Source organism: Ornithorhynchus anatinus, chromosome 10 (assembly GCF_004115215.2).
Source record: "Ornithorhynchus anatinus isolate Pmale09 chromosome 10, mOrnAna1.pri.v4, whole genome shotgun sequence".
In the NCBI taxonomy this organism is placed as follows: Eukaryota; Metazoa; Chordata; class Mammalia; order Monotremata; family Ornithorhynchidae; genus Ornithorhynchus; species Ornithorhynchus anatinus.
This window is the reverse complement of record NC_041737.1, coordinates 5090764-5105042: the sequence shown is the minus strand read 5'-3', so window position 1 is coordinate 5105042 and position 14279 is coordinate 5090764. Positions and strand designations below refer to the sequence as shown.

Here is a 14279-nt window from a genome sequence, read left to right as displayed (position 1 = left end):
TTGAAGTAACTCTGTGGTATCAAACATTTCCTTTAATTACATTCATTAGTGGTCTCTCCAGGACAAGTTCTAATTAAGTCATTCAATGTAGATCAATATTCATTGTGCATCCATGGCAATTTATACTAAGGATATATACTGTTCTGAACAATTTAATTACTGTAATTGTAGCATAGTGACTTAGTGGCTGTACCATATTGTTACCCAAAAAAAAAAAGAAAAAAGAAACCTTTTCCTGTTTTTATGAATTCAATTATGAACTAAGGATGCATTTCAAAAAATTTAGTCTAGAAGGGCATAGAGAAAGGAGACCTGAGCTTTGGTCCTAGTTCTCCTGCTGACTTTTTGTATGACCTTGGGCAGTTCTATTAACCAGTCTCTGCCTCAGTTTCCTCACCTATAAGATGAAGATAAGATACCTGGTCTGCTTATTATGTTATGAGACATGGTTGGGGTAAAGACTGTGTTTGATTTGCTTGTCTTCTTTCTATAGTGCTTTGCAAACAGTAAGCTTTCTGTAAATATGATTGAATCAATGAATGAATAGTCCAGGGCTCATCCCATTTCTTGGTACAGAGTAAGTGCCAATAGTATTATTGAAATCTATCAACTGACCAAAGGGCCCTAACCTTGGACAACTCATCAGCACCCTCCCCGAATCTAACAGTGAACTTTCGGGCGGGTGGCTTTCATCTGAAAAGAGATTGAACCCTCCACCAACTGTCTCTCCATGACCAAACTAGGCCATTTTCCTTTTCTTATATAATACTTGTTAAGCACTTACTCTGTGCCAGGCACTGTTCTAAAAGATGGGGCAGATACAAGGTAATCAGGTTGGTCACAGCCCCTGTCCCATGTAGGAGTTCACAGTCTTATTCCCCATTTGACATGAGGTCATTGAGACACAGAGAATTGAAATGATTTGCCCAAGGTCACCTAACAGAGAAATGGCGTAATCAGGACTAGAACCCAGGTCCTTCTGACTCCCAGGCCCATGCTCTATCCATCAGGCCATGCTGCTGCTTGTCTGGTTTTATGGTTTCTAAAGAGTGTGGCGAACCCAAGTCAACTAATAAAGTCTTCCTCTATCTGGAGAGATAATTTTCCTCCTGCCTTCTTAGTGGGAGTTCCCCTGGGCTGGGATCAACTGGAATTTCCTCTTGGCAAGGTCTAGGAAAGGTGGGAAGATGGAAATGATACAGTGATGGAGGTTTTTTTGTGGGTTTGTTTTTTTTTTACTTGGAATAGGTCCAAAATAATCAAATCGGGCACAGTCCCTGTATCAGAAGGGACCCACAACCTAAAAGTTAAGAGGAGTGGGTATCAGATTTCCATTTCACAGATAAGGAAACTGAGACCCAGAGAGGCAGTGAGGATATAAGAATAATACCAAGATCACTCTTGGAGGAAGATGGAGCAGAATCTTGATTTTCCATGCACCATTCCTTCTGCCAGTAATCTGTGGTTGTTTAGTCAAATGCATTACTCTTTCTGAAGGATAAAAACGACAGTGTGGCCTAGTGAAAGAACATGGGTTTGTGAGTCAGGAGAACTGCGATTTTAGTCTTGGCTGTACCTCTTGCCTGCTGTGTGATCTTGGGTAAGTCACTTAATGGGGGCTCAGTATTCTCATCTGCAAGATGGGGATATAATACCTGTTTTGTTCTCCCTGTTAGATCGTGTGACCCTTCTGTCTGATTTGATTGTTTAGCTTCTACTCCAAGTATGTTACACCTATCTTAGCGCTTGGCAAGCATGACATGGTTAACAAATGTTATCATCATTTCTGACTTCTCAAGTGTCATTTGGAGAGCTGCTATTCTCCTAAATTAAGAGTGAAACTCCTCCTTAATTCACTTGCAAGGATGACTGTGGCACTGGGGAGAATCTAACTCAGTTATTTTCATATTTCCTTCCTGTTTGTTTCCCGGGATATTTAGTGTCACGGTAACCTTGGGTATGTGGTGCAAAAGGAGACACCTTCAAGGAAATTTAGGATTTGAAAAAGAAGGGAAAGTGGGTTGAAGAGAGAAGTTCCATGTCTATCAACTCTGTTGTATTGTGCTCTCCCAAGTATTTTGTAGATGCTCTGCACACCGTAAATGCTCCATAAATATGATTGATTAATAATAATGTTGGTTGGTATTTGTTAAGCGCTTACTATGTACAGAGCACTGTTCTAAGTGCTGGGGTAGATAGAGGGTGATCATGTTGTCCCATGTGAGGCTCACAGTTAATCCCCATTTCAAAGATAAGGTAACTGAGGCATAGAGAAGTTGAGACTTGCTCACAGTCACACAGCTGACAAGTGGCAGAGCCGGGATTCAAACCCATGACCTCTGACTCCCAAGCCCAGGCTCTTTCCACTGAGCCACGCTGCTTCTCTAATGTGTGTGTGTGTGTGTGTATGTGTGTGTATACATGTGTGTGCATTCGCGATATGTGTATTTTAATAGCCTTTTATCCATTGGAGAACTTACCAAATGTTTCAGCTTTCTCCTCAAGAAGTTGAAGATTGTTTCAGGCCAATCAGCTTCCATATTTTTATGCTATATGGCTTTATCAGGTTTCCTCAAGTGTGTGTGTGGGGGGGTGTGAACACACAACTTCCCTGATCAGCTAAAACATCACCATTTGAAAAAAAAATGGTCAAAAAGTTCCGTATTCACCAAAACAGAACATATCTGTTCAAAAATAGATTTCACCCCACAGTAATTCCCTGAAGGGAGAGATTACGATAATATTGAAAAAGACAACGGGGCTTTAACTGTAGCAACAGCACTGAGAGCTGCTATAATTTTCTTTGGCTTGGTTAAGTGTGTGTAGATTTATTTCTTAATTACACTTACTATTTGGACTACAGATTCCGGTTAATACTACAGAAAATGTTATAAACTTGGGAATAGTTTATTGCTTTTTAATGTAAATTGTTTGTTAATTGCTTCCATAAAAGCTTTCCAGAGCAAAATACAATGAATTTAGACAGAGCCTTACAGATGTATCTAATCCAGGAATGTATGTTTTTGGGTTGCTGTTTTTTTTAAAAAATTTCTTATGGACTATCAACATTAAAAAAAAAAAAGATTTGTTTTGGTATTACTAAGGGTACAATTGCTTTCCAAATATGTAGCCAAAATATTTTATACTTTCACTCAATAAAACATTTTCTTTATAAAGAGTGCTTTATTTTCCCCCTTACATAGCAAGGAATGACTAATTTTCACTCCTGTAAAGATAATGCGTCTTTACCGAAGCTTTGCAAATATTTACAAAGTTTTTGCATTCAGCTGGTGATACATCATATTTCTTTTTCTTTTTTAGTGAATTTACTAGACTCGCGTACTGTAATGGGGGATCTTGGATGGATCGCCTACCCTAAAAATGGGGTAAGTAATTCTGTTTTTACTCTGCCACAGGTTGCATTAATCGCTTCCAGGTTGACAAAATTTTGTGATAGGATTTAAAACTCTCTAGGGCGATTTGTCATCAAGGGCAAAAAACAAGAATCTGTGGCTGGAAAAACAAATACCTACCGGGGAGATTTATCCATTCAGTCAGATATTTATCTATTCATCTGATCCATCTATCTCGCTATGAACCCACTTATCCATCCATGCATCTATCCATCCATACATCTATCCATCCAGCCAGCCAGCCATCTATGTCTATCAGTAATTTCATCCATCTATCAATCAGTCTATCAATACACCCATCCGTATGTATGTCTCTCTATCACGTATTTTTCTATCGAGTGAACCATCGATGCATCTTTCCTTAATTATCCACTAACTAGCTACTTGTTCAGTTGTTTATTTTCTAGGTATTTTCATAGGTGAGGTGTGTTTATTTACCTTGCTATAAAGTAAATTTTAAAGAAAGTAAAGAGTTTGGGAAAATGGGGTGTGTGAACTGAGACAAGCAGTGATTAAGTGATCAGAATCATACTTTACACAAAGGGAATGCATTTTAACTCAAAGTTGATTACCCATTAATTTTCTCCATCAGTTCTACTTAGTTCTGCTAGAATATGTATTTTTGGTACCTGTTTTGGGTAGAAGGCTGTTCAGGAATTAGCCCACATGCTTCTCACAACATAGGCCTGTTTGGGTATGGAGCGAGGCAATTTTTCAAAGAAACAGTTTGGTCATGCATGCAGCATCAGACCCGATGCGTTCTATGTGCATGTTTTCCTAAATAGGGGGTTTTGCCAGAATGGCACTGCCCCTGGTTATAGGAAAACTGGACATATCCTGGCTGAATAGTGCACAGGTGTATCTTGCAGTTGCCTTGTTTAAACACACTAGAATCAAAGCCAGAGCTTAGTTGTTTTTATTTCATTCTTTACTTCAGGGGATACAGAAATACAGAAACTTCCACTTGACTGCTCAGGGAGCCAGCTTTTCTCATATCTACCCATCCCAAATTCTTCTTTTTGCTCTTGAACTTCTCTCATCATGGAGTTCTTAGTGGAGATGTGTACCCCAGGTGATTTTTAAATAGCAAAGACAGGATTTATTCTTAACCTCTAATCCAGAAGTGGGAATAACATTGACGATCGATTGCTTTCTATCAATCAATGCTTCATACATACATATGGTGTATGCTATATAATACAATATATTATGTTATATATATATTTATATATACTTTTCACACAGCTAACTGGAGTTCCAATTAGCTGAGTTTGATTTGCAGGACCCAGCAGGCATTTTTTTGTTTGTTTTTTACCTTAGTTAGCTATTGGCAGTATTTTTTCTACTGAGAATGCAGGGAAATGAAAAGACAAGAGTTGTTCTTAGATCAGTTAGACTGTAAGCCCGTCAAACGGCAGGGACTGTCTCTATCTGTTGCCGACTTGTTCATCCCAAGCGCTTAGTACAGTGCTCTGCACATAGTAAGCGCTCAATAAATACTATTGAATGAATGAATCAGTATTTCTTTTCAAATTCTGGTTTGAGGAAAATATTTAAAATAACCCTGAACTTAGGAGGTGGTTGGGGGAGTTGGGTGAAACAATTCAAAGAAGATCAGATAAAATTTTTTCATCTCTGTGGGAATTTAGGCATCCTCATGCATATCAGTTGGTCTCAGGACATCCTTTGAGGCAAAATAGCGGAAGAGGTGTAAGTGTGACCTTACTGTTTCTAACACAGCTGGAAAAGGGTAAGAAATCTCTCACCATATATCACTCCCAGGTCATTCACGCTGCAGAGAAGCAGGGAAGGATTATTGATTGAGGGCATTTCAGAAGGGCTTTGACATTGCAGAGGGCCACAGTAATAATAATAATAATAATGTTGGTATTTGTTAAGCACTTTCTATGTGCAGAGCATGGTTCTGAGCACTGGGGTAGATAGATGGTCATCAGGTTGTCCCACGTGAGGCTCACAGTTAATCCCCATTTCACAGATGAGTTAACTGAGGCACAGAGAAGTGAAGTGACTTGCCCACAGTCACACAGCTGACAAGTGGCAAAGCCGGGATTAGAACCCACGACCTCTGACTCCCAAGCCCGGGCTTTTGCCACTGAGCCACACTGCTTCTCTACTATGCATAGCGTAATCTGTTCTTTGGGGATACAGTCAATCGGTCAATCCATCACTCTAGTAAGCACTTGTCAACAGCATAAAGAGGCTCTTAGGTGACTCTCTTGAGGATCATGGACATTTATATTGTGTTCTGGTAATCCACACGTGAAGCCTAATCCTCTTTACCACCTTTCTTGTCGTCTTAAGCGATGATTGGAAAATCATTCAAACAATCAATTTTATCGAGTGCTTGCTGTGTGCAGAGCACTCTACTAAGCGCTTAGATTGGAGACTGGTTCTTGTCGTCTTCTTAAGCGTTGACCCGAAAATTATTAATTAATTAATTCATTCATTCAATCTCATTTATTGAGCACTTACTGTGTGCAGAGCACTCTACTAAGATCTTAGATTGGAGACTGTTGATATTCTCCTCACATGTATGCAGCCATGAAAACAGGCTCTCAAAATAATCATGTCTAAGGGAAGTTAGGCAACAGGCATGAGGTAAGTTGGGCAATGGGCCTTAAAAACGGGATAGCCTCCGTTCTTTTTATTCATATGAATGCTCCATAGTACATTCAAATGTATATTTATCTATTTCATCTTTCTGTATTCACATTCACATAGATCTATCCTTGTTCTTCCTCCTACTGCTGCTGTTGGTTAAAAAGAAGAAAATATAGGTCTGTCTCCCCCATTAAATCGTAAGCTTCTGGAAACCAGGGCATTCTTTAGTCCTACTCTCTCAGGCATTTTATACTCTAGTGTGTAAGTTACTTGTGTTCAGGGATCTTGTCTACCACTCTATTGTACTGCACTCTCCCTAGTGTAGTGTTCTGCACCTGGTAAGTGTTCAGTAAATATCATTGATTGATTGAGTGATTGATTATAGTGTTTCACACTCAGTGAATGATGCCCAGTAAATGCTGTGGGTTGACTGACTCTCTTTTGTGTTTAGTTTTCCAAAACATTTGTGGTGGTTAAGAAACTCAGAGGTGGGTAAATGGGAAAGGAAAGGAGTAGAACTTGAAAATCTGCAGAGTGGTTGATGCCTATTTTCTTCTTTGGTCTTTTGTCCCTTTTTCATGACAAAAGTTGTGATCTGGGGCATAATTTCCCTCAACCCCCTGTAGCAAGGAACTGGAACTGTTTTCTTGTCCCTCTGAGGATTGGCTAGGAACCTTAATCTTATCCTTTCATTCCTGTGCCCGCTGTCCACAGTCTAGATTTTTTTTCTTCTAGAAGGTGTACTGAATTTTAATTGTCAAAACAACTGCTCCTCTTTCTATGGTCCTCTCTCCTGAATGGCTAAACAATTCATTTTGAATATGATTTTGGTAGAGCAATTTTGCAGGGAGAGCTCCTACCCATTTCTTCTTATGCACCTACTGTCTCAGTTCTCCACGGTTCATAGAGAGCCAGAGTCAAGCGGGCTCGTTTTGTTCGATGACCTCTGCCCCTCCTCATTTTGATGTATCTAAAGCAGCGGGGCCTAGTGGTTAGGGCACAGGCCCGGGAGTCAGAAGAACCTGGGTTCTAATTCTGAATCTGCCACATCTGCTGTGTGACCTTGGTCTAGTCATTTCACTTCTCTGTGCCTCAGTTCCTTCCTCCGTAAAACGGCAATTAAGTCAATAAATCCCATGTGAGACGTGAACTGTGTCCAACCTGATTAGCTTGTATCTACCCCAGCACTTAGTACGACGACTGGTACATAGTAAACACTTAGCAGATACCATAAAAGCTCTCAATCTAGAATCTGCTTTCCTAATATCTAGTTTCCCTTTGGACCGAAGCCTTCATCTCTGTGTCCAATTCACCGGCAAATGGGAAGCAGCATTTAAAGTCATTTGTTTCGCAAGGTAGATAAACCACAAAAATCAGGGCAGTGGTCAATGCCGTTCACCCTAAGGAAATCTATCCTTCCAAGTAGGACTGGATGACAATTAAATTCCATGTTTGCTCAACTTGAAATGAAGGTGACAGGCACATGCTGCATGCGGCTTCTTTGTAAAAAGCTCTGAATCCCAAACTTCATGGTTGATGTGCTATTAGGAACGTAGATGTAGTGACTGACAGGACTGAAGATGACTAAAGAGCGATGACCTAGAATTGTAAGAAAAATAGCAATAGCCATTAGAGCAATTACATTTCTAGCCTCTTCTCTCTAAAGAGTAGCCTGGTGCAGGGTGAGATTTTCAGTATCAAATTTGCAAACACTCATACAAACAGGTTTGTATTTATACCGAGAAGCAGCGTGGCTCAGTGGAAAGTGCACGGGCTTGGGGGTCAGCGGTCATAGGTTCGAATTCAGACTCTTCCACTTGTCAGCTGTGTGACTGTGAGCAAGTCACTTCACTTCTCTGGGCCTCAGTTCCCTCATCTGTAAAATGGGGATTAAGATTGTGAGCCTCATGTGGGACAACCTGCTTACCCTGTATCTACCCCAGCACTTAGAATAGTGCTCTTCATATAATAAGTGCTTAACAAATACCAACATTATTATTATTATTAGGCAGTGCTTAACAAGTACCTTGATTTTTAGGCGAAGTCAGGGAGACATGGTATGATACCAGAATTTGTGGAGTTATCATTTGAGTCCGAATGACTTAAATGATCATATTTTTTTTTCAACTCCTGCTTGGTAAAATCTGTCACGCAGTGCCAAAATCACAGACAGGTACGACGCCTGAGTTCAGGTATTAGAGTTTTCTGCTGCCCCATTAGATTGTACATAACTAGCGCTATTTACACTTGGTCCTCCCCTATCCCCAACTACCTTGAAAATGAACAACAGTCTTGCTTGGGGCAGCTTTTCAACCTTTCTCCCTTTGCCTCTAACCCACGGTCCCCCATGACTTTAGCTTTGGCAGCTTGTCTGAACAGGCCCTGAAGAGATGTATGTCCTCATAATTACTTCCAGATCATTGCAGAAATAGGTCGAAGGCTTCAAGGTTAAAGCACAAACTAGCTCAGATCGGACACAGCAACATTGCTTCTCTGGTTGCTGAGGTATTGTTTTCCATTCTTCCTCATGCGGTAGCTCTTCTTCTGTCGCTGGAACTTTGCTCTTTAGCATCCCCACTAACTGCTCCTTTTTTTTCCTTTTTTTCTGTCCCCTGTGTGGTGATTTTCCAAATTAAAGCAAGGTTCACTTACACTGGTGGATCCGGCACTTTTCCCTGTTGATTTCCCTGAACTTCCTGTAGCAAGAAACTGGAAGCCATTTTCTTGGCCCTCTGAGGATTGGTTGGGAACTAAAACTGAATGCTTTGAGAATATTTTTTTTCCTAAACTCCACCTAGAAGTAAACACGGGCTTCAGTGCAATCTCTCGTGGGGATGTATGAGGATGCTAGCGTCATCCGTAATCCTTTATTCCTTTAGGGCAGGGCTAGAAAATTGACAAAGTCACAATTACATTGAAAGGGAGGAAAATAAAATGTCTCGTCTGGGGAAGTAGATAAGGACGGAAACCTCACGTCAGTGAAGATCTGGGTCCAATCTGGTTTCGAGATGAACGCTAGCTGGATGAAATGGCCACCGTTACGGTGGTTCCGATTTTACTAAGTGTTTTCCGATTTATTCATTTGAGAAGGCAACCCGGGTGTGTTTATGTTTGCAGTTAAAAATAGCTCAGGTTTAGATTAGTCAGCGTGGTTGGTGAATACGTGACTGGGGAACTCTGCAGCTCTGAATGGAGGCAGAAAGAACTGGGGCTGGATCGTCTTCTCTGCCAGAGTCCTCTGGTTAGGATCTTTTTAACCTTCATTCTCTCATGCCTACTCTCTGGGGAGTAGAGGGAGAAGAGGATGAGACTTGCTTCCCCTCATTGGTTTCAGCTGTTCTGTTTCCCGTCTAATACCAATAGGGCCTTTTTCTGCCGGACCTTTTATTTTTAGGGCCGAACTTACTTCCTCAGCTTCTAACGTTGAGTTCCGCAGCTCAGAGACGGTGCCTTGTTTTCAGGGAGACCCCGGAGGGGAAGGCAAAGGCTCTGGAGTAGGTGTGAGGAGGAAGGCTTTAAGTCCGTGTGGTGTCAGATGGGCTTCCACAAAATGATGCATAAATCAACATTGTATTATAATGTTGGTATTTGTTAAGTGCTTAATATATGCAGAGCACTGTTCTAAGTGCTAGGTTAGATATAAGGTAATCAGGTTGTCCCACGTGGGGCTCAGAGTCTTCATCCCCATTTTGCAGATGAGGGAACTGAGGCCCAGAGAAGTGAAGTGACTTGCCCGCAGTCACACAGCTGATAAGTGGCGGAGCTGGGATTCGAAGCAATGATCTCTGACTCCCAAGCCCGGGCTTTTTCCACTGAGCCAATGCTGCATGACAGTGATGTAGTGGAAATAACATGGGCCTAGGAGTCAGAGGACCTGGGTTCTAATCCTAGTTCTTCCACATGTCTGCTATATGATCTTGGGCAAGTCACTTCATTTCTCTGTGCTTCAGTTTCCTTATTTGTAAAATGGGGGCCCAACACCTGTTTTCCCTCCTGGTTATACTGCGAGGCCCATATAGAGCACAGATAATGTCTGATTTGGTTATCTTGTGTCTTCCCCAGCACTTAGTAGAAGTGTTTGGCTTAAAATATACCCGTGCATTATTATTAGTGTTATTAATGACATATTATGAATCTTCATGCCCTTTACTCATGAGGTCCATTGGCCTCCATTCTGCCACTGAGCTGTGCTAATAATAATAACTGTGGCATTTGTTAAGCAATTACTCTGTGTCAATCACTGTACTGAGTGCTGGGGTAGATACATCACAATCAGATAATAATAATAATAATAATAATAATAATTATGGTATTTGTTAAGCACTTCCTATGTGCCAAGCACTGTTCTAAGTACTGGGATAGATAGAGGGTAATCAGGTTGTTCCACGTGGGGCTCATAGTTTAATCCCCATTTTACAGATGAGGTAACTGCAGCACAGAGAAGTTCAGTGACTTGCCTAAGGTCACACAGCAGACAAGTGGCGGAGCTGGGATTAGAACCCACAACTTTTGACTCCCAAGACTGTGCTTTTGCCACTACACCACGCTGCTTCTCCCACAGGTTACACTGTCTAGTAGGGTCAGGAAAAGAGGTTCTGTTGCTATCCCCATAGTAGATTCTGGCCAGATTCTTAGACTTCTGCCTCAGTTTTCAAAGATAAAGAGTAAAGGAGGAAATCAAGCAGTGAAGCTTAGGTCGACGTGAGGAAAGGTAATAAAGATTAAAATACTGCTGAAGTCAATACAAAGGAACACATTAGCGGATCTCAAAAGTCTTTTTCTTTCAGCCTGCGATGGAAAGAAGCCAATTCATAGGGAGCCAATATAACCTGGGTTCTAAATGGAGAAATCCAACAGAGCAAAAGCAGGATTGTATTGCCTGTTTTAAACCAAACACACCTACGTGTTAAGTTTATATTAAAATGAATAATTTGAAAGTAGTCAAAACATATTTTAAGCCAGTAGAGTCAGACTTAGACTTTATTTTTGTTTTCAGTTTCTCAGTACCAGTCATATTATTTTGTGAAACAATGCTGTGGTCAGTTTGAGATTAGCGGAAAAGCGTTCAATATCGATGAATCAAAATTCCAGTCACCTCAAAGGAGTGAGGAGACCTCTGTTAATTGTGCCTAGATGATGCAAAACTACTGTAATAACATAAAAGAAATGCCAGCTATCATACCGACTCAACTTTTAGAAGACAATCAGCCAATCTGTCCTATTTACTGTGCGCTTACTCTGTGCAAAGCATTGCAATAGTAATAACGATGGTATTTGTTAACATAACAAATACCATGGCTTACTATGTGCCAAGCACTGTTCTAAGCGCTGGGGTAGATATAAGGTAATCAGGTTGTCCCACATAGGGCTCACAGTCTTCATCCCCATTTTACAGATGAGGGAACTGAGGCCCAGAGAAGTGAAGTGACTTGCCCAAAGTCACCCAGCTGGTAAGTGGTAGATCTGGGATTACAACCCATGACCTCTGACTCCCAAGCCCGGGCTCTTTCGACCAAGCCACGCTGCTTGGGAGAGTGAGATATTTCAGAGTTGATGTTGGATCCCTGCCCATAACAAGCTTACAGACTAGATAATAATAATAACAATAATAGTAATGTTGGTATTTGTTAAGTGCTTACTATGTACAGAGCATTGTTCTAAGCGCTGGGGTAGATACAGGGTAATCAAGTTGTCCCACGTGAGGCTCACGGTCGTAATCCCCATTTTACAGATGAGGTAACTGAGGCCCAGAGAAGTGAAGTGACTTGTCCACAGTCACACAGCTGACAAGTGGCAGAGCCGGAATTCGAACCCATGACCTCTGACTCCCAAGCCCGTGTTCTTTCCACTGAGCCACGCTGCTTCTCTAGATGGGGAGAGAGACATTATATGAGTAAATGCATTCGGGGTAGATACAGCAGTGCGGTGCAGCAGAAGGAAGCATGAATAAAGGGCTCAGATCCAAAAGCAAGGATGACACAGATGGGAGTGGGAGAAGAGGAAACGAAGGCTTAGTCGGGGAAGGCCTTTTGGAGGAGATGGGCCTTCAGTAACGCTATGAAGGTGGGGAGAGTCACTGTCTGTGGGTATGGAGAGGGAGGTAGTCCCAGGCCACTGGCAAGATGTAAACAGAGAAGCTTACATCTCCTCTGCTTAGATGTCAGTGGAGAAGCAGCGTGGCTCAGTGGAAAAAGCCCGGGCTTGGGAGTCAGAGGTCATGGCTTCTAATCACTAAGTTGTTTAGTGAGGTCACCAATGTCTGTCACCCAAGTGGAGGACGTGGGACAAGGAAAATGGGAAAAAGTGCCAGTGAGATCCCAAATCCACAGCAATGGAACTAATATTTATTACCACCTTCTATTTACCTTGGAGATGCCCCAGTTTCATTCATCCAACTGTGGGGAATATAATGCCTGAAATTTGAGAAGCAGCCGGGCCTAGTGGATATAACACGGGCCTGCAAGCGGGAAGGACCTGGGTTCTAATCCCAACTCCACCACTTGTCAGCTCTGTGACCTGGGGCAAGTCACTTAAGTTCTCCGTGCCTCAGCTACTTCAGCTGTAAAATGGGGATTGACTGTGAGCCCCATTTGGGACAGGGATCGTATCCAACCCAATTTGCTTGCATCCACCCCAGCATTTAGAACAGTGCCTGGCACATAGAAAGCATTTAAACACATCACCATTATTGTTATTATACTTACTACAATTTTCCCTTTTCTTATATCCACTCAGAGCAGAGTAGAATAGAGTTTTGTTTCCTCCTTGGTATTTCCATCTGTCAGGGGGCTGGGTAACCCATGATATGCCACCTGCTTCTGGTATTGATGACCTTGTCATGCCAGGTGTGCATTTCTGATTGTTCCTTCTCTGAATCTTTTCAGCAATTTACTATCTGCAAGGAGAACCTAAATGCAGCCTTCCAGGTGCAGGCTTAACAGACCAAAAAAGTGACTATTATTTACAGGTCCCCTGTTGTCAGCCCTCATACTCTGGACTCAGAGCAGCCTCATATCCTCATATCGTCTACTACAGGTTTGGGATTTGCAAGTAGAGTTGGCGTTTGGTTTATAACTGGCCTTGTCAGCAGTGGGATTACTACCTCGATCTCATCTATTTCGCTGCCAACCCCTCGCCATATCCCGCCTATGGCCTGGAACACCCTCCCCCTCCATATCTGCTAGACAATCACTCTCCCCACTTTCAAAGCCTTGGAGGAAACACATCTCCTCCAAGGCCTTCCCCTACTAAGCCCTTATTTCCTCCGCCTCAAACTCCCTTCAGTCTCCCCTTCTACTTGGATGTACCTCCCCGCCCTCAGCCCCGCAACCCTTATGGCCTAGTGGCAAGAGCACAGGTGTGGGAGTCAGAGGACATGGGTTCTGCCACCTGTCTGCTGTGTGACCTTGGGAAAGTCACCTCACTTCTCTGGGCCTCAGTTACTTCTCCTTTAAAATGCGGATTGGGACTGTGAGCCCCATGTGGGACAACCTGATTAGCTTGTATCTATCCCAGTGCTTAGGACAGTGCTTGGTACAGAGTAGTGCTTAATACCATTATCATTATTATGTACATGTCCATAATTAATTTATTTTTATTAATGTCCATCTCTCCCCTAGATTTTAAACTCGTGCTATGCAGGGAAGGGGTCTACCCACTCTGTTATATTGTACTCTCTCAGGCACTTAATACAGTGCTCTGCACATAGTAAGTGCTCAGTAAGTGTCGTTGATTGATTGGACCCACTGTTAGATGAACGATAAAGAGATAGGTTTGCTCTGTAGCCACCGAGCAGAATCCGCTATGGACATTTCTGTCCTCTCTCTCCAATTCTTAGCCGTTTGGGAAGTTTCAGCTTTCTTCCCGTTACTTTCCCTTTGTGGCTTCCGATCCGTTGCTCAGCAGGTGCATTCGCTAAACTTTCCAAGTTCAATTTGGTCAGAAACCCCCCGACCTACGCTCACCGTCTCCCCGGCTCCTTCTCTATCATCTTTTGGGTCCTGCTGGGCCAGGCTCTGGCTCCCATTGGTGAGTATAATTCATATCCCGCTTCCCACTCCCGCCCTGTCGTTAATAAAGATGCTAAATGAGACCGGGCCATACGTAGGTCCCCGAGGCATTTGGTAGAGTAGATTCATCGCTGTTTACCGTGGCCCTTTGTGTTCGCCGCCCTTCGGCTGTTTTCAATGCATGGGGCTGTGCTCCCCTGCAAGCCAATTTGAATTAATTTTGAAAGCAAAATGC

General features: G+C 42.3%; 1 protein-coding gene across 9 annotated transcripts in view; it reads left to right on the top strand.

The window, feature by feature from the left end:
• Nucleotides 1-14279, top strand: part of EPHA5 (EPH receptor A5) — a 329023-nt gene that overhangs the window by 20114 nt on the left and 294630 nt on the right. For all 9 annotated transcript variants that reach the window (XM_029073598.2, XM_029073602.2, XM_029073601.2 and 6 more), the window contains exon 2: nt 3322-3386. In XM_029073598.2, coding sequence (XP_028929431.1) covers nt 3322-3386 — 65 coding nt within the window. The remainder of the gene's footprint in view (nt 1-3321; nt 3387-14279) is intronic.